The sequence below is a fragment of the Chiloscyllium punctatum genome, chromosome 17 (assembly GCF_047496795.1).
Source record: "Chiloscyllium punctatum isolate Juve2018m chromosome 17, sChiPun1.3, whole genome shotgun sequence".
Lineage (NCBI taxonomy): Eukaryota > Metazoa > Chordata > Chondrichthyes > Orectolobiformes > Hemiscylliidae > Chiloscyllium > Chiloscyllium punctatum.
Window position 1 is genome coordinate 58,522,347 of NC_092755.1, and position 23,643 is coordinate 58,545,989.

The window sequence follows — 23,643 nt, forward strand, 5'->3', positions numbered from 1 at the left end:
TGCCGGGTAATCCGGTTTCCTCCCCCACTGCAAAGATGAGAAAGTTAGGTGAATTTCCTTACAGTACTAAATGCCCATAGTGTGCAGGGATGTACAGGCTAGTTGGGTTAGCCATGGGAAATGCAGGGTTACAGGAGTGGAGAAGGCGGGGGTGGCTTTGGGTGGGATTCTGTTTAGAGGGTTGCTGTAGACTTGTTGGGCCGAATAGAGTGCTTCCACACTACAGACTCTTGATGTTCCTCCTTCTCCAAGTGGAACTTATCCAAGTAATCGTTTGCAATAATTATAAAATGAAAATCCATATTAATGTCTGCTACAACGGAAACATCAGGTTTGGCAGGGTCTGAGGAGTGGGGAAAAAACCGGTTTTAATATTTAAATAATATATCCTTGTATTTTAATGTAAGAGAGGACACCGCACTAGCATCGACAGCTTCTCCAGGCGGAATTATTGTTGGGCTTTGGTTGTGGAACGCAGCAGTGCGGCCTGGAGCGGCCGGGGGGGGACGCAGTGCGGGATGCACAGGGCGCCTGCAGGGATGGGTTCGCTGCTGTGGAGAATCCCCAGAGCAACGAGTGAGTTTGACAAGAGCTGGACCTCTGAACGGGGCAGGGGTTTGGGGTCAGGAGCTGGGACCAAGCCAGAGCTCCAGCCGCTGCGGAAGGGTCAGCTCGAGCCTGATCGGCGGCGGCGGCGGCGGCTGCTGTCATTCCCAGTGGAGTGCTGCCCTTTCACCCACTGACTGTTCCCAAGGCCCGAGCTCCTGCAATCACAGACTTTACTTGCATCCAGGAATTTAAAAGGCTGGATTAACGACCAACGGTTAGGTTCCGATAAACAGATGAAAACTGCAGGTTTATGTGAGCAGGTGGTACAGTGCCACTAAGGCTTTACTATGCAATGGAAATGCGACCCAACTGCATTTTTCTCACCTCTTTCCCGTCTCCAGGACATCACAAAAAGAATGCCGCGATCGGCGAGTTACTTCTAAAATGTAGTCACTGTTATTAGGTAGATAAACGAGGAAGTGACGATAGCTCAAATCCGAGTAAATGACGTCCAACCAGAGTGGGCAAAGTGAACAGTAACCATCAACTAAGTGCTGCAACAGTCAGGTTTGACAGCATCTGAGTAGACAGAAAAACAGAACCTTAATGTTTCGAGTTTGATATACTCTACTTAAAACTGAAAAGTGGGGTGGAATTGTGTACTTTCCACCTCACTTCAGTTCTAACATGTATTGAGCTTGAAAGGTTAACTTTGTTTCTCTCTGTACAGGCAGAGTCATACACCAAAGAAACAGACTGTTCCGTCCAACCGAATATCCTAATGTGATTCCATTTGCCAGCATTTGGCCCATAACCATTTGAACCTTTCCTATTCAGGTACCCATCCAGATGCCTTTTAGACCATAAGAAATAGGAGCAGAAATTAGGCCATTCAGTCCATGGTGGGTGCCTGGAATGTGTTGCCAGCTGAGGTGGTAGAGGCAGGAATAATGGTGTCATTTAAGATGTATCTGGACAGATACATGAATTGGCAGGGAGCAGAGGGATGCAGACCTTTAGAAAATAGGCAACAGATTTAGGTGGAGGATCTGGATCGGCACAGGGTTGGAGGGTCGAAGGGCCTGTTCCTGTGCTGTAATTTTCTTGGTTCTTCGTTGCATCGGGTCTGCTCTGCCATTCAATCATGGCTGATCAGTTTCTCAATCCCATTCTCCTGCTTTCTCCCTGTAAACCTTGATTCTCAAGAACCTATCTTAAATATACTTAATGACCTGGCCTCCACAACCTTCTGTGGCAATGAATTCCAAAGATTCACCACTCTCTGGCTGACAAACTTTCCCTTATCTCTATTCTAAAAGGTCTTCCCTTTACCCTCAGGCTGTGCTCTCAGGTACTAGTCTCTCCTACCAATGGAAACATCTTCCCAGTATCTACTCTGTCCAGGCCATTCAGTATGCTAAATAAATTTTCAAATGTTGTAATTGTACCCACCACTTCCACTTCCTCTAGCAGCTCATTCTTTGCACTGCTGCCAGATTTAGAGTCATAGAGTGCTGAGTTTCTTCAGAATTATATTGGAAAAATCTGGAATTTGTTCCAGATTTTCAGCATTCAAAATATTTTGTTTTTTATTGAAGCAGTGTAGACCATAAGATGTAGGACCAGAAGGAGGCCATTCGTCCAACAAACTGTAAAAGGCTAGAATTCTATTATGGGATGTCTTTCTTTGAGCAAATGACAACACAAGAGGACAACAGGGAGCCTGACAATACAGTCCATTGAAACTTTCTCGATGACATTTGACAGAGTTCTTCAAAAAACAATGTTAGGGGGCTGAGTCTAAAAATTGAGGCTAGACTGTTCAGAAGAGATGATAGGAAACACTTCATCTCATGCAAAGATTGGTAGAGATTTGGAACTGTCTTCTACGAATGGCAGTTGATACTAGATCAGTTGTTAATTTTCAATCTGAGATTGCTTAACCAAAATTTATCTAAGGTATTAAGGAACATGGACCAAAGACAGGTATGAAATCATTAAATGGTGGAAAAGCCTTGAGGGGCTGAACGGCCTACTCCTTCCTATGTTTCTTTGAGTTAAACGTATGTTTGGCATTCCAGGATAAATCCAAGGAATGGACAAGAAACTATGGAAGAATAGAAATAAAATGCATGCTTGTTGATTCAGGTTGAGAAGATGTAGTAAGGAAAGGGACATAATGACCTGCATTCCAAAACAGTGTCTAATGTGGTTAAGTTTGCAGATGATACCAAACTGGAAGAGGCATAGTTTACCTGGACTTCAGTAAGGCTTTGAATAAGTTCCCACAAGGGACACTGATAGTGAAGGTAAGAGTCCAGCAAATAAAAGGAAATTTGGCAGATTGATATTGAATTGGTTGAGTGGCAGGAAGCTGAAGACGATGGTGTAAGGGTATGTCTGTGACTGGAACTTTGTGTCTAATGGGGTCTCACAGAAATTAGTGTATGGGCTCGTACTAAATGTGGTTTATATAAATGAATTAAACTTGAATGATGGTTGATCAGTAAGTTTACGAATTACATAAAAATTGATATGGTGATAAATAGTAAGGCGGATAGTCTTTAGATTACGGGGATTTACATAGGCTGGTAAGATAAACTGATGAGTGGCAAATGGAATTTAGTTGGATGTGTGAAATCATGCACTTGGGCAAGACTGACATGTCATAATGAATGGTAGGACCCTGGGAAGCATTGAGGATCAGAGAGATTTTGGTGCACATGTACACCAGTCCCTTAAGGTATTAGGACATCTGGGTAGAGAGGTTCAGAAGGTATATGAGGTATTTGCTTTGTTTAGCTGAGGCATAGCGTTTAAGAGCTGGGAGGTTACACTGAGATTGTATCAAACATTGGTTAGGCTACAAATAGAATATTGTTTGCAGTTCTGGGATCCACATTACAGGAGGAATGTGAAGAGGTGCAGAGGAGATTTACCAGGATGTGCCTGGGCTGGAGAGTTTCAGTAATGAAGAGAGATTGGATGGACTGGGGTTGGCTTTTCTTAGAACAGATTGAGAGGGGACATGATTGAGATGTATAAAATTAAGAAGAGCATAATAGGGCAGACAAGAAGAAACGTTTCCCCTTGATGGAGGCATTAATGACCAGGGGCAGGAGGTTTATAGGAGATGTGAAGACAAATGTTTTCACCCAGAGGTTGGTAAGCATCTGCAACTCACTGCCTATCTGGGTGGTAGAGGCAGAAATCCTCATAACATTTAAGAAGTGTTTAGATGTGCGCCTGTGACACTAAGGCATGCCAAATGCTGGAAAATGGGATTAAAATAATTAGCTGGATGCTTTTGATGTGGATGTGATGGGCCGAAGGGCCCTTGTCTATGCTGCAGGTCTCTATGACTCTTTGATGAACAGTATAACTCTGGGAAGCAAAAAGGATCAGAGGGACCTGGTGTGCTTGGCCACTGGTTCTTTAAGTTAATGGGACAGGAAAGATAAAATGATTAAGAAGCCATTTGGGTACTTTCTGTTATTAGCCAAGACATAAAGTTTAAGAGCTGGGAGGTTATGCTGGAACTGTATAAAATATTGGTTAGACCACAGCTAATGTAGTGTGTGCAGTTCTGAAATTCACATTATAGGTGGAATGTGATTGTACTGGAGAGTAGTCAGAGAATTTTTACCAGGATGGTGCCTGGGCCAGAGAGTTTCAGGGATAAAATGAAATTGGACAGACTTGAGTTGTTTTTTTTTTGAACAGAGGAGATTGAGAGGGGACATGATTGAGATGTATAAAATTATGAGGGGCATAAACAGGGTAGATGGGAAGAAACGTTTCCCCTTGATGGAGGGGTCAGTGATTGGCACAGACTCGATGGGCCAAAGGGCCTTTTTCTGTGCTGTAGTCCTTAATGACTCTAATTATAGAAGGCAGCATAAAAATTCCAAATTGCCATCAACAGGTCCAGGCAGCGGGCCGTGGAGGGGGTCGTTAGGGCCGACTGCCTGCCCCTCTTCCGGGGTTACGTTAGAGCCCGGGTGTCTCTGGAGAAGGAGCATGCGGTGTCCACCAACACCCTGGAGCTGTTCAGGGAGAGGTGGGCGCCGCAGGGAGCGGAGTGCATTATTTCTCCCTCCAACTCTATTTTGATTTAGTCCCTACCCTCCCCTTCACCTTTTTGATCACACAGCATTGCCCTTTGATTTGAAGGGCAGTGCCTGTCACTAGCCACTTGGGTGTTTTTCCTATCTTCCTGGTGGTGGAAATTGAATAAAGATTCGTGCACTTTGTGTCCTTCACTAAAAAAAAATAAAAATTCCAAATTGAGTAAAACCGGGACAAAACTAAAGACTCTGAATCTGAATGCCTGTGGCAGTTGGAACAAATGGTATTTGAGCTGACAGCGTAAATAGAATTAATTGATTAAGATCTGATAGCAGTTAATGAGATATACTTGCAGAATTATATAGAATGGGACCTGAATATTGAAAGATACAGGGCATTATTAGATAGAGCGTTAGCTAGGAAAAGGTGCATGGGTTATTAATCATGGAATTAGCACATTAGAGTGGAATGACCCAAGTTCAGGAGAAGAGCATGTTTGAATGGTTTGGATGAGATGAGAAATGATAAAAGACGAGAAATCGCTTGTGGGAGTGATGTCTAAACTTGCAAACAATAATTACATTATGGAAGGAGTGTAAATGAATGACTAATGGGAGCTTATCGAAAAGGTATGCAATAATCATGGAGAATTTAATCTACATATAGACTGGAAAAATCAAATGTGCAAATGTAGCCTAAAACAAGATTTCATAGAATGTTTGTGGAATAGTTTCTTAGAACAGTGTGTTCTGCAGCTCACCAGAGAACAGACTATGCTGCAAACTATGTACCTGGGATTTCACAACAGGATCAGATAAATTAATAGACTCAAAGTGAAGGTAGCAGTGCTCATATTATGATTGAATTTTACATTCAATTTGAGGGAGAGGTAATAGGTCAAAGTCTTGTGTTTTAAAACTTAAATAAGGACAATTTCAGGCCATAAAACAGCACTAGCACATTGAATTGACAAATAAGGCTAAGAGAGAGGCCAATAGAGAAACAATAGCAGCCATTTATTGGAGATATTTCAGGATATATCAAGTAGATACATTCCATTGAGTAATAAAAATGCTGAGAGGAAGGCCTACCATCTGTGGTTAACTAAATTAGTTAAGTATTGTATCAAACTGAAACAACAAACATATCACTGTGTATTAGACAGGCAGCAGGTCAGAAAATGTGTACAATGTTAAGAAAAGCAAAGATTGACTAAAAGATAAATAAGATGGGAAAAATTAAAATATAAGAGAAGATTAACAGAAGTATTTCAAAAGATAGTGAGACTGTAAATACCTGAAAAGGAAAACAGTCAGCATAGAGAGCCTTTGTCATTTGGAATGTGGGTCTAGAGAATGAATGGAAAATAAGGAGATGGAAGACAAATAGCTGTTTCACAAAGGCAGAAGGTACATCCTACAAATAGTTGCAAATTAGGAAATGGAAGTGAAGGAGAGACATGTAAATTACAATCATCAGAGAAGTGATACTGAGCAAATTGTTGAAGCTGACTTACTTTGTAACTTATTATTTGAGCTGACTTCCCCAGAGCTGAAAATGTGTTGCTGGAAAAGCGCAGCAGGTCAGGCAGCATCCAAGGAGCAGGAGAATCGACGTTTTGGGTGTGAGGGCTCATGCCCGAAAAATCGATTCTCCTGTTCCTTGGATGCTGCCTGCCCTGCTGCACTTTTCCAGCAACACATTTTCAGCTCTGATCTCCAGAATCTGCAGTCCTCACTTTCTCCTAGAAGACTTCCCCAGAACCAGATAGACTTCATCCTTTGGTCTTAAAAGAAGTGGATAGTGAGATAGTTGATGTTTTGGCTTTAATTTTCTAAAATTGTGGAAGGCTTCATTAGAATAGAAAATGTAACTCCTGTATTCAAAAAGGGAAGGAGGCAGAAAGCAGCAAACTACAGGCCAATTATCTTAACATCTATTATGGGGATGATGTTAGAAGTTATTGTTAAAGCCATTATATTAGAGCACTTGGAAAAGTTCAGAGTAATCTGGCAGAGGCAACATAGTATTGTGAGAACAAAGCATGTTTAACAAACTTATTGGAGTTCTTTGAGGAAGTAAAATATGCTATAGATAAAGTGGTGGCTGTACTGTACTTGGATTTCCAGAAGGCATTTGATAAGCTGCAACATTAAAGGTTATTATGGAAAATAAAAGCTCAAAGGGGTTGAATTAACATGGCATGGTTAGAAGAACACCTGGCTAATAGGGAAGCATCAGAGAGGAGGCATTAGTGGGTCCTCTTCTGGTTGGCAAGATGTAATGAGTGATGCACCACAGGGAATGCTGCTGGATTCTCAAAGTTTTGGAACTTATATAAATGACTTGGATAAAGGGACAGAAGATATGATTGCTAAATTTTTGTTGACACAAAGTTAGTTAGGAAAATCAGTTGTGCAGAGGACGTAATGAGGCTACAAAGAGATACAGATAGGTTAAGTGAGTAGGCCAATATCTGAGAATGGAGTGCAATGTGAGAAAAATGTGAAACTGTCCATTTTGGCAGGAAGAATAAAGTATATTGTCTCAATGGTAAGAGATTGCAGAAGTCTAAGATGCAAAGGGATCTGGGTATCCAAGTGAACAAATTGCTTAAGGTTAGTATGCAGGCACAGGAAGTGATTAAGAAATGTAATAGAGTGCTATAATTCTTTCTTAAAAATGTGTTGCTGGAAAAGCACAGCAGGTCAGGCAGCATCAAAGGAACAGAGAATCGACGTTTTGGGCATAAGAAGGGCTTATGCTCGAAACGTCGATTCTCCTGTTCCTTGGATGCTGCCTGACCTGCTGTGTTTTTCCAGCCCCACATTTTTAAGCTCTGATCTCCAGCATCTGCAGTCCTCACTTTCTTCTGCTATAATTTGTTGCAATGGTTATTGAATACAAAAGTTGGGATGTTATGCCTCAATTGTACAGGGCACTAGTGAGACCACATCCAGAGTGTACAATATTGGTCACCTTACTTAAGGAAGGATGAAGGTATGTTTGAAGCAATTCAGAGAAGGTTTACTATACTAGCTATACTTGGAATGGGGATTGAATAAAACATGTAATATACTGAAGGGTCTTGACAAGGTTCATCTGGAAAAGATGTTTCCTGTTGTCGGAGAATCTAGAACTTGGATTTATTGATTAAAAGTAAAGGTTTGCCCTTTTAAGTCAGTAATGAGTACATTTTTTATTTCACAGAGGGTTGAGAGTCTTTGGAGATCTGTTTCCACCACTTTTTGAGGAAGCGAATCTTTGACTACAGATTGTTCTTTATAATGCACATTTTCCCTGTAACATCACTAAAGAATCGGGGACGCTGTTTCTAAAACATAAACTTTTAAAACGTGTGTTAGATGTAATGTGATTACAGTGCCTACATGTTAAGAACTGTTTCTAAAGTGCAACTTTTTAAATAACTATCACATTATACAAGAATTGACCGTATTTTTAAGATTAATATGGATGGAGGAATGGTTAACAAACAGAAACATTAGAGAGTAGGAATTAGCAAAGCATTTCTAGTTGGCAGATCCTGAGGGTATTATAAGCAGGGTAAATAAAGGGGGAACTAATAAATGCAGTGTATTTGGATTTCCAAAATGCATTTGTTAAATTGCCATGTAAAAGCCATGGTGTTGGATTGGTTGGTGGAAAAAGTCAGAAGTCACAGAGCAACAGGTTATAGTCCAATAGGTTTATTTGAAATCACAAGCTGTCAGAGCGCTACTCCTTTGTCAGGTGAAGTCACCTCACCTGATGAAGGAGCAGCGTTCCTGATGTCTTGTGACTTCTGACTTTGGCTATATCAAAGGTTGCTGCACAAGAAAATGGACTCAGGACGGATTACCTAATTGGAAACATTGTTTAGCATAACTGAGTTAGTTTCAGGATGGCAATCTGTAACTAGTGGAGTGCCACAGTTGTCAATCCTGAAGCTTCAGTTATTTATAATCTACATTAATAAACTGGATGAAGCGACTGACTGCACTGTGGCCAAATTTGCCGATAGTGCAAAGATAGGTAGGAAAGTAAGTTGTGTTAAGAATACAAAGAGTCTTCAAAGAGGTTAGGTTAGCGGGCAAACATTTGATAGATGGAGTATATGAGAGGAAATCAGAGGTTGTCCACTTTGGTAGGAAGAATAGGAAAGCAAAATGTTAAATAAAGAGAGATTGCAGAATGCTGCAGTGCTAAGCCACCTGGAAGACATTGTACATGAATCACAAAAATCAGCATTCAAGTGCAAATACTTAAGACAGCAAAGGGACTGTTGGCCTAAATTGCAAGAGGGACAGATTTTGAAAGTAAGGAAATCCTGCTATATCTGTACAGGGCAATGATGACACTGCACCTAGAGTATTGTGTGCTGTTTTTGTTACTTAAAAGGGGCACATTTTAATTGGACGTAGTTCAGTGAAAGTTTACTAGGCTGATGAGGAATTTTTCTTATTTACATAGGTTGAGCTGGTTAGGTCTATCTTCATGGAATTTAGCAGAAGGAGAAGGAATCTTATTCAAATGTACTGTATAAGATTCTGAATGGGCTTGACAAGGTTGACATTGAGGTTGTTTCCTCTGGATGTTGAATCTTGAACAAAGGGGCACAGTCTCAAGGTAAGGGTCAATCAATTAGGACTGAAATGAGAAAATTATTCACTTCGATCTTGGTGTTCCTTTGTATTGGATTTTCACTAGACTGATTCCTGGAATGATGGGACTATTCTGTGGTGAGAGATTGAGGATCCTGACCCTGTATTCTCTTGAATTTCGAAGAATGAGAGGAGATATCACTGGAAAATAGAAAGGGCTAGACAGGGTGACTGCAGAAAAGTTCTTTCCCCTGGCTGGGGAGGGTGTCTTTAGAGCCTCATCTTTGGCTGATAAAACTGACTAAGTTCCTTTAATGATCCAAAATTCAGCTGAGGTTTAAAGCTGACAATAAGTTCGACTGGGTCAATTTACTTTGCCAGTGTTTAAAGATGGTAGAACCGTTAACATTCTTAGAATTGCCCCGAAATGGTAGATTATGTACTTTAATATATAATGGTATTCGAACATAAATTTTCTGATTCAGAGAATGAAAGACAGTGTTATAGATGATTTATGATGAGTAAAGGGAACCCTTGAACACTGTGATAGTTGTTACAGTGGCTAATATCCCATGGCCAAGTTAATCTAATTATAGGACCCAAGAAATCCAAGTAGTGGTTTATATGTTGATTGCTTTTGACACAACTGGGTGTTTTAATCACTTGATTTAGGACTGGAAACCTCCCATCTGGAGAAGGGTTAGGGCTGAAAAGGATGATCTCTGCCTGATTAACTGTGATTGGCAGCTCAGTTGCTCAGAATGCAAGCTGTGTTTCTCCTCCTATCAAACTGTTTCCCCATTGATATGTATCAGAACCAGTATAATTGGCTCTTTTTGTGCAATGAAAATAAATGATGGTTATCACATTGCCAGTGATGATTGGCCTTTAATTGATGAACTTTTGCATGCAGCACTTGGTTGTTTTGCACTTTTAAATACAATATAATGCTTGACCTTTACAATGATTTCCGGATAAGTGCAATACTGTTAGAATTCATAAAAGCATTTTGAGATTTTACCAAGAAATAGAATAGGAGAAAGTGAGGACTGCAGCTGCTGGAGATCAGAGCTTAAAAATGTGTTGCTGGAAAAGCGCAGCAGGTCAGGCAGCAGCAAAGGAACAGGAGAATCGACGTTTCGGGAGCTTCCTCATTTCCCCTCCCCCCACCTTTTCTCAGTCCCAACCCTCCGACTCAGCACCGCCTTCTTGACCTACAATCTTCCTCCCGACCTCTCCGCCCCCACCCCCTCTCTGGCCTATCACCCTCACCTTAACCTCCTTCCACCTATCGCATTCCCAGCGCCCCTTCCCCAGGTCCCTCGTCCCTACCTTTTATCTTAGCCTGCTTGGCACACCCTCCTCATTCCTGAAAAAGGGCTTATGCCCGAAACGTCGATTCTCCTGTTCCTTTGATGCTGCCTGACCTGCTGCGTTTTTCCAGCAGCACATTTTTAAGCCAAGAAATAGAATACCAAATAGCTGCAACTGTTTCTGATCAGTTATTCTGTATTTCCACTTCCTGCAGCCGTGAGATCAGGATGTTTACGCAAACTGTATACAGTCTATCAGATGGTGGAACTTCCAGAAACTCATCAGTTGCTGCGGGATACCTGCAGAGGCTTTGCGGAAAAGGAACTCACTCCAGTTGCTGCACAGCTAGACAAAGAGCACAAATTTCCTGCTGAGCAGGTAACAGTTTATAATGAAGCATCTAACGGCAGCCTTCCTACAAAGGCATAGTTTGACAACTTACACAAAGCTGCTATGCCATTGGGAGGGGCAGTTTGTAAAAGCCTACAATCATTGGGGCAAGTTATCCCAGTTTTGCGGAAATCAAAATCTACTTTTCCCTGAAGTTGTCTGGTGTTCCTGTATGTAAGTAGTAGAGTCTGCAGGGCCTGACAGAGGCAAAATGTAGGCCGAATGAAGTCTCCCTACTCCAGGGAGGAAGCTAACTGTGGTCCCCATGTTACACAGCAGAGCACAGTAAGTATATAAAAATTGATAGTAAACATAGCATATGAAGGCCATTGCCCTCACACAGGACAAAAAAAAATCATGTTGAATAATAGTAATAAAAACAATCAAATGTGCTGTTTGATCACAAAGTGACTCTCTAATGCAGGATTCAGTTCCCAAAGCAACATAAAGAGAAGAGCCTAGGTTTTCCAATCATTACCCATTTCTAATGAAAATTACCACAAAAAGGTCTCTCACTCTCTTGCCTTTAATTTTCTCCTTTCCTCCCTCCCTTGCTGTCAAGTAGTTTCTTCATGCCCCTGTTTCCCAGCCACTTCCACTCCATGTAAATCTGATGAATTCTTGGAAAGTGTCTGGAAAGCCTTTTGTTCAAAATTATGACCACCAAAACAGTATCGGAGAATCGACATGTTGCTCGGTGCTTGTTGAAGTTATTTTTCTGCCTTTGAATGCTTCCTTCATTTTGCACTCAGCGTATCTTCCCATGAAGCGGTACTGGCTGTCTCTCAGGGGTATCTGAAGCACTTAAAAACATGATCCACAGGCTTGAAGCTGCAGATCATCACAGGTTAATCCTGGCTGTACATATGTGGGATTTTAATGAGCAGGCAGCATTAATATTAGGTGCTGTTTAAATTCATTTTTATATGAGCACATTGAGCCACTTTGCAAGTGCAATCAGATTTCTTGGCGCAGATTATTAAAAAGCTGTAGAAGATTTAAATGGGCAGAAACAATAAACCGTTGTCTTTAAATAAATTCAATTTGCATTTATTCTGAGCAGTCTCATGGTATATTTCCAGATTTGCATTGACGTCTTCAATTACCTTCATTTGTGCATGCTATTTTATTTCTCTCACAAATGACTGGCCTGCTGGGCATGGTATTGCCCTATTGTAACTCAGGGCAGGTGAGAGATTCAACTTGCAATTTTTTTTCATTGTATTGTCCAGTATCACATTTTGTGGCACAGTTATGTCCAGACATGTCAGGGAGCTCGGCTAGTATTTTTAAAGCCATGTAAAGATTATGTTTATTCTTTAGACGAATGTTTGTTACCTGTCACATACCTTTTATTCTGGCTGCTCTTGATCCTCAGTTTAAATCAATTTAAACAGTGAATATCTGCAGTTTATTTTCTCCTGAATTGAATTGAATTTATTGTCCCGTGTACCGAGGCACAGTGGAAAGCTTTGTCTTGCGAGCAATACAGGCAGATCACAGAGTTAAATAGTATAGATAGTAAATAATAGGTAAACAGCGGCAAAAACAAAAACACAGGTACAGGCGAATGTTAAGAGTTTATGAGTCCATTCAGTATTCTAACAACAGTAGGGTAGAATCTGTTTTGAAACCGGCTGGTGCGTGTGTTTAGGCTTTGAATCTTCTCCCCGATGGTAGAGGTTGTAGTATTGCCAGGGTGGGATGGTTCTTTAAGAATGCTGGTGGCCTTTCCTTGACAGCGGGCCTGGTAGATGGATTCTATAGATGGGAGGTTGGCCTTTGTGATTGTCCGGGCTGAGTTCACCACTCTCTGTAACTGTCTCCGATCTTGAATGGTACAGTTGCCATACCAGGTAGTGATACATCCAGACAGAATGCTCTCGATAGCGCACCTATTAAAGTTGGCAAGGGTATTTATCGTCATGCCAAATTTCCTGAGCTGCCTGAGGAAGAAGAGACATTGTTGGGCCTTTGTAACCAGTGTGTCCACATGAGAGTCCAAGAAAGCTTGGCCACGCCTAGGAGCTGGACACTGTCCACTCATTCCACCTTTGTGCTGTTAATATGTAGCGGGGCATAAGTAACATCCTGCTGAAAGTCAGTAATGAGTTCTATTAAGTTTAAAGAGGGTAGAATGATTATAGGAAATAGGAAACTTAGATCTGCATGCAGGAGCTTGCAAAGAGTCATGGAGATGTACAGCTTGGAAACAGACCCTTCGGTCCAACCCGTCCATGCTGAGCAGATATCCCAACCCAATCTAGTCCCACCTTCCAGAATTTTCAGTTTGCAGGCTCCAGCTGCCTCCTCTTTACAATGGATGAGCAATCCCTTTCGAAGTCCATCCCCAGAGGGTGGTCTCAGGGCTCTCCACTTCTTCATGAAGCAATGGCCTGAACCATTCCCACCCACCACTACCCTCCTCCGTACGGCCAAACTCATCCTCACCCTCAACAACTTCTCTTTTAGAGTCATAGAGTCATAAAGGTGTACAGCATGGAAACAGACCCTTCAGTCCAACCCGTCCATGCCGACCAGATATCCCAACCCAATCTAGTCTCACCTGCCAACACCCAGCCCATATCCCTCCAAGCCCTTCCTATTCATATACCCATCCAGAAGCCTTTTAAATGTTGCAATTATACTCACCTCCACCACTTCCTCTGCTAATTCATTCCATACACGTACCACCATCTGTGTGAAAAGTTGCCCCTTAGGTCTCTTTTATATCTTTCCCCTCTCACCCTAAACCTATGCCCTCTAGTTCTGGACTCCCTGACCCAAGGGAAAAAACTTTATCTATTTATCCTATCCATGCCCCTCATGACTATATAAACCTCTATAAGGTCACCCCTCAGCCTCCGACGCTCCAGAGAAAACAGCCCCAGCCTGTTCAGCCTCTCTCTGTAGCTCAGATCCTCCAACCCTGGCAACATCCTTTTAAATCTTTTCTGAACCCTTTCAAGTTTCACAACATCTTTCCAATAGGAAGGAGACCAGAATTGCACACAATATTCCAACAGTGGCCTAACCAATATCCTGTACAGCCGCAACATGACCTTCCAACTCCTGTACTCAGTACTCTGACCAATAAAGGAAAGCATACCAAAGGCCTTCTTCACTATCCTATCTACCTGCAACTCCACTTTCAAGGAGCTATGAACCTGCACTCCAAGGTCTCTTTGTTCAGCAACACTCCCTAGGACCTTACCATTAAGTGTATAAATTCTGCTAAGATTTGCTTTCCCAAAATGACCATATCCGGTGCCATTTTGCTAAAACTTCAGCCAAACTGCAGTGTTTGCAGACTCTAATCACTGTTTGTTATTCTGCTTTTTTCCTATAATGAACCTTGTTCAAGCTATTTTCATGATTGAAATGCTCTTCCTCATTTCAAAGACCCCAAAGCCAGCGTAAATTTCATTTTTGTCCAGCAAATCCACACAGGATTTCCTGTCAGTGCTGTTCCTCCACTGGGCTGAGGAGACCAAAGAGGTAAAACTCTAGCTAAGTTGAGGTGAACAGAAAACTGTGGAAGGTGTAAATTTGAAATAAGAACAGAAAATGTTGAACATTTCAGTGTAACCCATGATCAGCACTCATAAATTTCTAGATTTTTTTGTAGCAGATCCTGCTGAATCTGCTGTATATTTCCAGCATTTTCAGTCGTTCTCAAACATCGGGTAATATCCTCTTCTTGTTTTCTGAATTTTATTTTGTCTAAATTAATCAAGTTCGGGGTGGGGGGAGGGGTGGCAGAGTTGGATAATATGAACTTATAATGAGACAGTTTATTGTGGATTCAGTAGAAACCAAATATACTAAATGAACAGAAAGAGAGAGAGATGAGGGGGTGGGGGTGCAATGGATTCCATCAGAGCCACATTTACAACAGAAAGTTTAGATAGTTTTGAAACACAATTTCACTAACTCTATGCCAAATGTTTCTTTATTTGCTGCTGAATGGTATACTTGAAGAAGACAAGACCTTGCAGTATTGTAGTTCAATCCTAGAACAAAACCTGCCACAGAGAGACAAATAATTTCTTTTCTAAAGTGTGTTTTAATGATATTAAAATTTCTTAAAGGAGAATGAGACAACTATTTGAGGGTAAATTCACATCTGACATGTGGGAATCTTTTAAAGGACAGTTGATTAGAGTTCAGGAACTGCATATTCCATAGAGTCATAGAGATGTACAGCATGGAAATCAGACCCTTCGGTCCAACCCGTCCATGCTAACCAGATATCCCAACCCAATCTAGTCCCATCTGCCAGCACCCAGCCCATATCCCTCCAAACCCTTCCTATTCATAAACCCATCCAGATGCCTTTTAAATGTTGCAATTTTACTCGCCTCCACCACTTCCTCTGGCAGCTCATTCCATACACATTCCACCCTCTGAGTGAAAAGGTTGCCCCTTCGGTCTCTTTTATATCTTTCCCCTCTCACCCTAAACCTATGCCCTCTAGTTCTGGCCTCCCCCACCCCAGGGAAAAGACTTTATCTCTTTATCCTATCCACGCCCCTCATGATTTTATAAACCTCTATAAGGTCACTCCTCAACCACCAACGTTCCAGGGAAAGCAGCCCCACCCAATTCAACCTTTCCCTATAGCTCAAATGCTCCCCAACCCTGGCAACATCCTTGCAAATCTTTTCTGAACCCTTTCAACTTTCACAACATCTTTCCGATAGGAAGGAGACCAGAATTGCACACAATATTCCAACAGTGGCCTGACCAATGTCCCACACAGCTGCAACATGACCTCCCAACTCCTGTACTCAATACTCTGACCAATAAAGGAAAGCATACCAAATGCCTTCTTCACTATCCTATCTACCTGGGACTCTACTTTCAAGGAGCTATGAAACTGCACTCCAAGGTCTCTTTGTTCAGCAACACTCCCTAGAACCTTATCATTAAGTGTATAAATCCTGCTAAGATTTGCTTTCCCAAAATGCAGCACATCGTATTTATCTAAATTAAACTCCATCTGCCCATTGGCCCATCTGGTCAAGATCCTGTTATAATCTGAGATGACCCTCTTTGCTGTCCACTACACCTCCAATTTTGGTGTCATCTGCAAGCTTACTAACTATACCTCTTATGCTCGCATCCAAATCATTTATATAAATGATGAAAAGTAGCAGACCCAGCACTGATCATTGTGGCATTCCACTGGTCACAGGCCTCCAGTCTGAAAAACAACCCTCCACTACCACTCTCTGTCTTCTACCTTTGAGCCAGTTCTGTATCCAAATGGCGAGTTCTCCCTGTATTCCATGAGATCTAAACTTGCTCACCAGTTTCCCATGGTGAACCTTGTCGAACACCTTACTGAAGTCAGTATAGGTCACATCTTCCGCTCTGCCCTCATCAATCCTCTTTGTTACTTCTTCAAAAAAACTCAATCAAGTTTGTGAGACTTGATTTCCCACGCACAAAGTTATGTTGACCATCCCTAATCAGTCCTTGCCTTTCCAAATACATGTACATCTTGTCCCTCAGGATTCCCTCCAACAACTTCCCACCACTGATGTCAGGCTCACTGGCCTATAGGTCCCTGGCTTGTCCTTACCACCCTTCTTAAACAGTAGCATCACGTTTGCCAACCTCCAGTCTTCCGGCCCCTCACCTGTAACTATCAATGATACAAATATCTAAGCAAGAGGCCCAGCAATCACTTCTCTAGCTTCCCACAGAGTTCCAGGGTAAACCAGATCAGGTCCTAGGTATTTATCCACTTTTATGCGTTTCATGACATCCAGCACTTCCTCCTCTAATATGGACATTTTTCAAGATATCACCATCTATTTCCCTACGTTCTATATTCTCCATGTCCTTTTCCACAGTAAATACTGATGCAAAATACTCGTTTATTATCTACCCCATCTCCTGCAGCACCACACAAAGGCCGCCTTGCTGATCTTTGAGGCGCCCTATTCTCTTCCTAGTTACTCCTTTGTCGTTAATCTATTTGTAAAAACCCTTTGGATTCTCCTTAACTTTATTTGCCAAAGCGATCTCATGTTCCCTTTTTGCCCTCCTGATTTCCCTCTTAAGTATACCCCCACTGCCTTTATACTCTTGTAAAGATTCACTCGAGATATCCTGTCTATGCTTCCTTCTTTTTCTTAACCAAACCCTCAATTTCTTTCGGAAATTGGAAGCCAGTGAGGTCGAAGAATAGGAATGGCAAGATTCAGGAACCCTGGATGACAAGAGTTATTGAAAGTTTAGTTAAAAAGTAAAAGGAAACATACGTAAGGTTTAAGAAACTGAAATCAGACAAGGCCCTTGAGGAATATAAAGGAAGCAGGAAAGAACTTTAATAAGGAATTAGGAAGGCAAGGAGGGCCATGAAATGTCCTTTGCTTAATAGGATTAAGGAGAATCCCAAGGCATTGTTTATGTATATTAGAAGCAAGAGCGTAAATAGGGAAAACATAGGTCCACTCAAGAACAAAGGAGGAAATTTACACACGGAACCAGAGGAAATGGATGATGTCCTTAGTGAGCACTTTGCACCAGTATTCACTGAGGAGAAAGATATAGATGATGGTGTGTTGATATTCAGGGGTATGTTGGTATTGAGAAGGAGGAAGTGTTGGATGTGGCCAGTGAGCCTTACTCTAGTGGTAGGGAAATTATTGGAGAAGATTCTTAGGGACAGGATTTATTCGCATTTGGAAAAGAATGAACTTAATACGGAGAGGCAGCATGACCTTTTGTGGTGGAGGTCTTGTCTGACCAATTGGTTTGAGCTTTTTGAGGAAGTGATGAAGACAATTGATGAGTGTAAGGCATGGTAGGCTGGTCCAGAAGATTAGATCATTTGGGATCCATGGTGAGTTAACAAATTAGATACAAAATTGACTTGGTTATTGACGATAAAAGGTAATTTTGGAGGCATGCTTTGCTGAATGGAGATCTGTGACCAGTGGTCTTCCGCAAGGATCAGTGCTGGGACCTCTGTGGTTGGTAATATATATAAATGACAGAGATGAAAATGTAAGTGATCTGATTAGTGGGTTTGCAGATGGTGCAATAAATGATGGACCTGTGGATAGTGAGGAAGGTTATCTAAGGATACAGCAGGATAAGATCAGTTGGAAAGTTGGGTAGAAAAATGGCAAATGGAGTTTAATCCAGACAAGTGTGAGGTGATGCATTTTGGGAGGTCAAATGCAAGAGTAAATGGCAGGATCCTTCAGAACATTGATATTCAGAGGGATCTTGGGGTCCAAGCCCATAGCTTCCTGCAAGTGGCAACACAAGTGGATAAGGTGGTAACAAAAACATACAGCATACTCACCTTTAATAGGTCAGGGCATTGAGTATAAAAGTTAGCAAGTTGTGTTGCAGCTATTTGAGACTTTAGTTAGGCCACATTAGAAGTATTGTGCACTGTTCTGGTCCCCCCACAATAGGAAAGATGTGGATGCTTGGGAGAGGATGCAAAAGAAGTTTATCAGGGTGTTACTTGGATTGGAGTGTATTCACTATAGAGAGAGAATGACAAATTTGAATTGTCTTCTGTAGAACTTCAGAGGCTCAGAGGTGAACTAATCAAAAAATACAGAATTACGAGAGGCACGGACAGGGTGGAAAGTTCAACTCTTTTTCACAGGGTGGAAATGTCAAATACTAAGGATCATAAGTTTAAGGTGAGAGGGAAAAAGTTTAACAGAAATGTGCAAGAAACATTTTTTTACACAGAGGGTGGTGGTAGGTGCCTGGAACATCTGAGGCATTTAGACACACATGAATGGGTAGGGAATAGAGGGACACAGATCATGTGCAGGTAATTGGGACTAGTTTAGAATTACATCATGGCCAGTGCAGACATAGTGGGCCAAAGGGCCTGTTCGTGCGCTGTACTGTCTAGGTTCTAAATGAATTAAACAATGAATTGTCTTTGGAGTGTAGTGACAGGTGTCTTGTAGTCAAATGTATACAATAGACACTGCTTATTTAGTCAGAGTCACACAGCTCGGAAACAGACCCTTTGGTTCAACTTGTCCATGCTGAACAGGTTTCCCAAATTCAACTGGTCTCACTTGTTTGGCCCATATGCCTCTAAACCCTTCCTATTCACATACTTATCCAAATGACGTAACTGTACCTGCATCAACCACTTCCTCTGGCAGTTTATTCCATATGTGAATCATCCTGTGTGTAAAAACGTTACCCCTCAGGTCTCTTTTAAATCTTTCTCCTCTCACTTTAAAAATATGCTGCCTAGTTTTGAACTGACCCACCCTAGGAAAAAGTCCTTATCTATGTGCCTCATGATTTTATAAACTTTTATAAAGTCACCCCTCAACCTCCTATGCTCCTTGTAACTCAAACCCTCCATATCCAGCAGCATCCTGGTATATCTTTCCTGAATCTTCTCCAATTTAATAATATTTTTGCTATAGCAGGGAGACCAGAACTATACACAATACAGTAGATACCCCTTATTTAGTCAGTGTCATACAACTTGGAAACAACTTGTCCAACTCGTCCATGCTGACCTCAAAAAGTGGCCTCACCAACATTTTGTACTACCTCAACATGACACCCTAATTCCCATACGCAAAGGTCTGAGCAATGAAGGCAAGCATGCTACACAGCTTCTTACCCATCCTGTTTACCTGTGACACAACTTTCAAAGAACTTTGTACCTGAACCCCTAGATCTGTCTGTTTAACATCATTAAACAGGGACCTACCATTATCTGTTTAAGTCCTAACCTTGTTAATTTTACTAAAATGAAATACCTTGCATTTATCCAAATTAAACTCCCCCTGGCAGTCCTCAGCCCATTGGCACAATTGATCCCATTGAAGTCTGGGATAGCCTTCTTCACTGTTGACAATTTTGGTGTCATCCGCAAGCTTACTTACCATGCCTCCTAAATTCTTATCTAAATTGTTTATATCAATGACAAATAACAATGGACCCCGCACTTAACCCCATTGTCCATCTTGAATTGTTCTGCAGAAGGTGGAGCTTGAACTGACCTCTCTATCTGTCTCTCTCTTGGGGTCAGATCCCCATTTTTGCCGCTGAAGGAGGAAACCTGCCACTTTTTCTCCTCAGTTTGTGGATTAGCATCTCCTGTAGCTGCAGTCAGACAGCTTTAGAGATGAATACTGACTCCAAACTCCACACTGATGTCGACAGAAACTCTATACTGAAGACATGTCCTTCTCTTTTGTTGTTGACAAACTGCCACTTTCCCTTCAAAACTGATGCAACTAATTGGGAGAAGTTATCAGGTAATCTGTTCAGAATCTCAGAACAGTCTGCTAGTTTCCAGTGTTGACCTTGAAAATGGGTGACTGACTTTCTTTTTGTGTGTGGATTTGGCTCCCTTCCCAGTCCTAATTCTAGAGCATTGAATTTATGAACAGCTGAAAAAATAGTGCAGGTGCTGTTTTATATTGACTTTCTTGATTCATAATTGACTGTAGGAAGGTTACTGTAAGACAGAAAATCCAATTTGAGATAATCCATCACCTAATTTAATATATTTAAAAATAGAACAGTCCAAGATGCGATAGAGCTTAAGGAATGCCTACGTGAATGAGATAAAAATATCAATACAGCCCATAGTAAGGTATTGCCTTTAATGTAACACTGAATTCCTACCTCTGTACCGGAACAGGAAGTCAGTTTGATTGATATCATCACGTATACCCAGGACAAGAAGTTGGCACCTACTCCGTCCATTAGTGCACATGCGATGCAGCTGATTTCATCGTTGTGCACCCATTGTCCATTGAACCTAAATGCTGTCCCCTTTGCTGCTCTGCTTGCCAGCCTGCATATTGCAAATTTTGTCAACCCTATCACAGCTTTGCTTGCCCTCCCCGTGATCACCCCATGCTGCCCTCATGCTACCCCTATTTGCTACCACCCTGGATCCCCACCCCCTGCAGCCTCATTTGATGTTCACATCACGACACCTACCCCAGTGCACCTCCCACTTGGCGTCCCCACTGCATTGGCCCCTCACCATTTCTCTCACTCCTCTGCTTGAAATCCCCACCTTGACAGCACCACCCTCACTGGCCACCCCAGTCAGTGCACTCCTTGCCATCACCCTTGCCATTCCACTCACTGTCCTCTCACAGTTTTGTTCATCATGCCCCTCACTGCCCTGCTCATCAGCCTCTTCCCTGGTGTGTTCTTGGCACCCTTCGCTGACTTACTTACCACCCTTAGCCTTAGTGTTTGAATGGTACAATCTCAGCTCTTGCTGAAGTTTGTTGTTATTCCTCTGAGTGTCGGCCAAATCCAAATCCTGTTTAATTAAGAAGTTGTAACATGAACCTCTGGCAAGTCATTATTGAATTGGAATTAATTGACTTCTGGTTGAATGGTTTATTGTATTGCAGAACCAGATCTTATCTATTTGTATTTATACTTACATTAAGTGATGTACACATTTAAACAGTGGAGAATATGGGTGGTTTGGTTGCTGCATCTCTGTAGCAATGCAGGTTTTCAGAGTGAACAGTTGTGTTATCCTGCAAGTTAGTTATTGTGAGGTTTTTGGTGATGAGCAGTGATGTATCTCTCACAGCGACTGTATGTGTAGTTATAGTGAGCTAGTTATTGTGAGGTTTTTGGTGATGGCCAGTGATGTATCTCTCACAGCGACTATATGTGTAGTTAGTGCAACCCCTAAAGTTGTGTTGACAGCAAGTACAGCTTTAAAGAAAATCATTTATGTACTGATATTAATTTGCCCCTCAGAAACAAGGGGATACTGACTGGGTAGTCTCGTATTGTGGGAAATATTAGAGCATCCACTCACTTTTTCATCACTTGATTCTTATCACCACTGATTTCTATACAAGTGGAAAGTGCAGGAGATATATAATGGGCAGCTGATCAGGTAATGATAATGCAGAAATGGCACTAAGGTCAAAACTCTTAATTGTTCCATGCTGGTTCTAAAGTCTGGAATAGTAAGCGATGAGCCAATGCTTCTAAAATTTGTACATGCCCTATGTTTAATCTGCTACATCCTTGTTAAATGACCGGCCATTCTTCTTCAACCCAGATTCAACAGGGGAGAATTGCAGTTAAACCAGATCACATTCTCACTTAACCTCTACATGCAAGCAATCAGTACACATCACTGGAGAAAAGAGAGAGAATTGTAACTAATGTTTCCCTCCATTATTCAGGGACACCAAAGCGTAACGTTATTCCTATATCTCTGACATATTTTAGTATGTCTTTATCTTCCCTTACCTGCTCCCATCTGATCTGAAACATCCGCACACCATGTGCCTTATCTAGCATTTGTTGCTAGTATCACTCATAGCTCAACTAGTATCCAATAATGCAATACTTCAGCCAAATCTCCGAGCCTCAATTCTGATGGTGTTAGTAAACTCATGAATTATCACTATCACTACCATTGCTTTCTCATCTGAAATATACACATCAATGTTTCTGGTTCATGATTAGGGCCAGAAGCCGATTTGCTCATCCACGATTCAGAGGTGCAGATGTCAAGTGGAGTGAGTAGCTTGGTGATTATGGATACTTTATGGATTTACATACAGTGATTGTATCCCTGTAATGTCTCATCCAACAAGACACAAGGGATCCTAGTAATGTGTCCATTCGACAATCCTAGTTGTTGCAATGCCATTGTAAAAAGCAGTCTCTAAATTCAGTTGTACTAAAGATATAACTGCCTATTAACATTAATCTTCTCCAAGCATGCGTCTAATTACCTTTCAAAAGCATTTACAAACTTTCCTTTGACACATTTATGACAGAGCACCTTCTGATCAATTCTACAAAAAGACTTTTTCATAATATTTCCCATAATTCTATTTGTGATTGATTATCTTACATTTGTGCCCTTGAATGATCATCGCATTGACCAGACAATCCATCATTACTTACCATGTCCTTCATTGTTCTTGCACGATCATTAGATCACCATTTTACCTTTTCAGCTGCTTTGAAAATAGCTTTAATTTTTTGAGTCATTTTGAAACTATAACGAAAAATTAAAGCTAGCATCCTAATAAATGTGTACAGTCCTTTTCCATTATTTTTATATTTCTCCTATAATGGAGTACCCTAAAGTGTACACAATACACAACTACTGTCCCACTGAAACCTTACACACATATTATCTCCTAAGTATTGCATTTTATGCATCTAGATTCAATCCCAAAATTTAGGCGAGGGTTGGAGAGTGAGTGAGGGGTGGTGGTTCCACTGCTGTTTCTGCTTGCATTAATTTCCAGTGATCTTTAGGTCTAAGATCTTAGAGTCACAGAGATGTACAGCACGGAAACAGACCATTCGGTCCAACTTGTCCATGCCGACCAGATAACCCAACCCAATCTAGTCCCACCTGTCAGCACCCGGCCCATATCCTTCCAAACTCTTCATATTCATATACCCATCCAGATGACTTTTAACTGTTGCAATTGTACTCGGCTCCACAACTTCCACTGGCAGCACATTCCATACACTTACCACCTTCTGCATGAAAAAGTTGCCCCTTAGGTCTCTTTTATATCTTTCCCCTCTCACCCTAAACCTATGCCCTCTAGTTCTGGACTCCCCCACCCCAGGGAAAAGACTTTATCTATTTATCCTATCCATGTCCCTCATGATTGTATAAACCTCGATAAGGTCACTCCTCAGCCTCCGACACTCCAGGGAAAATAGCCTATTCAACCTC

General features: G+C 41.6%; 1 protein-coding gene across 4 annotated transcripts in view; it reads left to right on the top strand.

Moving 5' to 3' along the window:
• Nucleotides 1-291: 291 nt before the first annotated feature.
• Nucleotides 292-23,643, top strand: part of acads (acyl-CoA dehydrogenase short chain) — a 196,175-nt gene continuing 172,823 nt past the window's right edge. The window contains exons 1-2 of one of the 4 annotated variants that reach the window (XM_072587254.1): nucleotides 292-331; nucleotides 10,747-10,910. In XM_072587254.1, the coding sequence (XP_072443355.1) occupies nucleotides 307-331; nucleotides 10,747-10,910 (189 nt within the window). In that variant the 5' untranslated portion in view covers nucleotides 292-306. Of the gene's footprint in view, nucleotides 332-492; nucleotides 577-638; nucleotides 862-10,746; nucleotides 10,911-23,643 lie in introns of those variants that run through there. The other 3 variants (XM_072587253.1, XM_072587255.1, XM_072587256.1) reach the window with 3 other exon arrangements.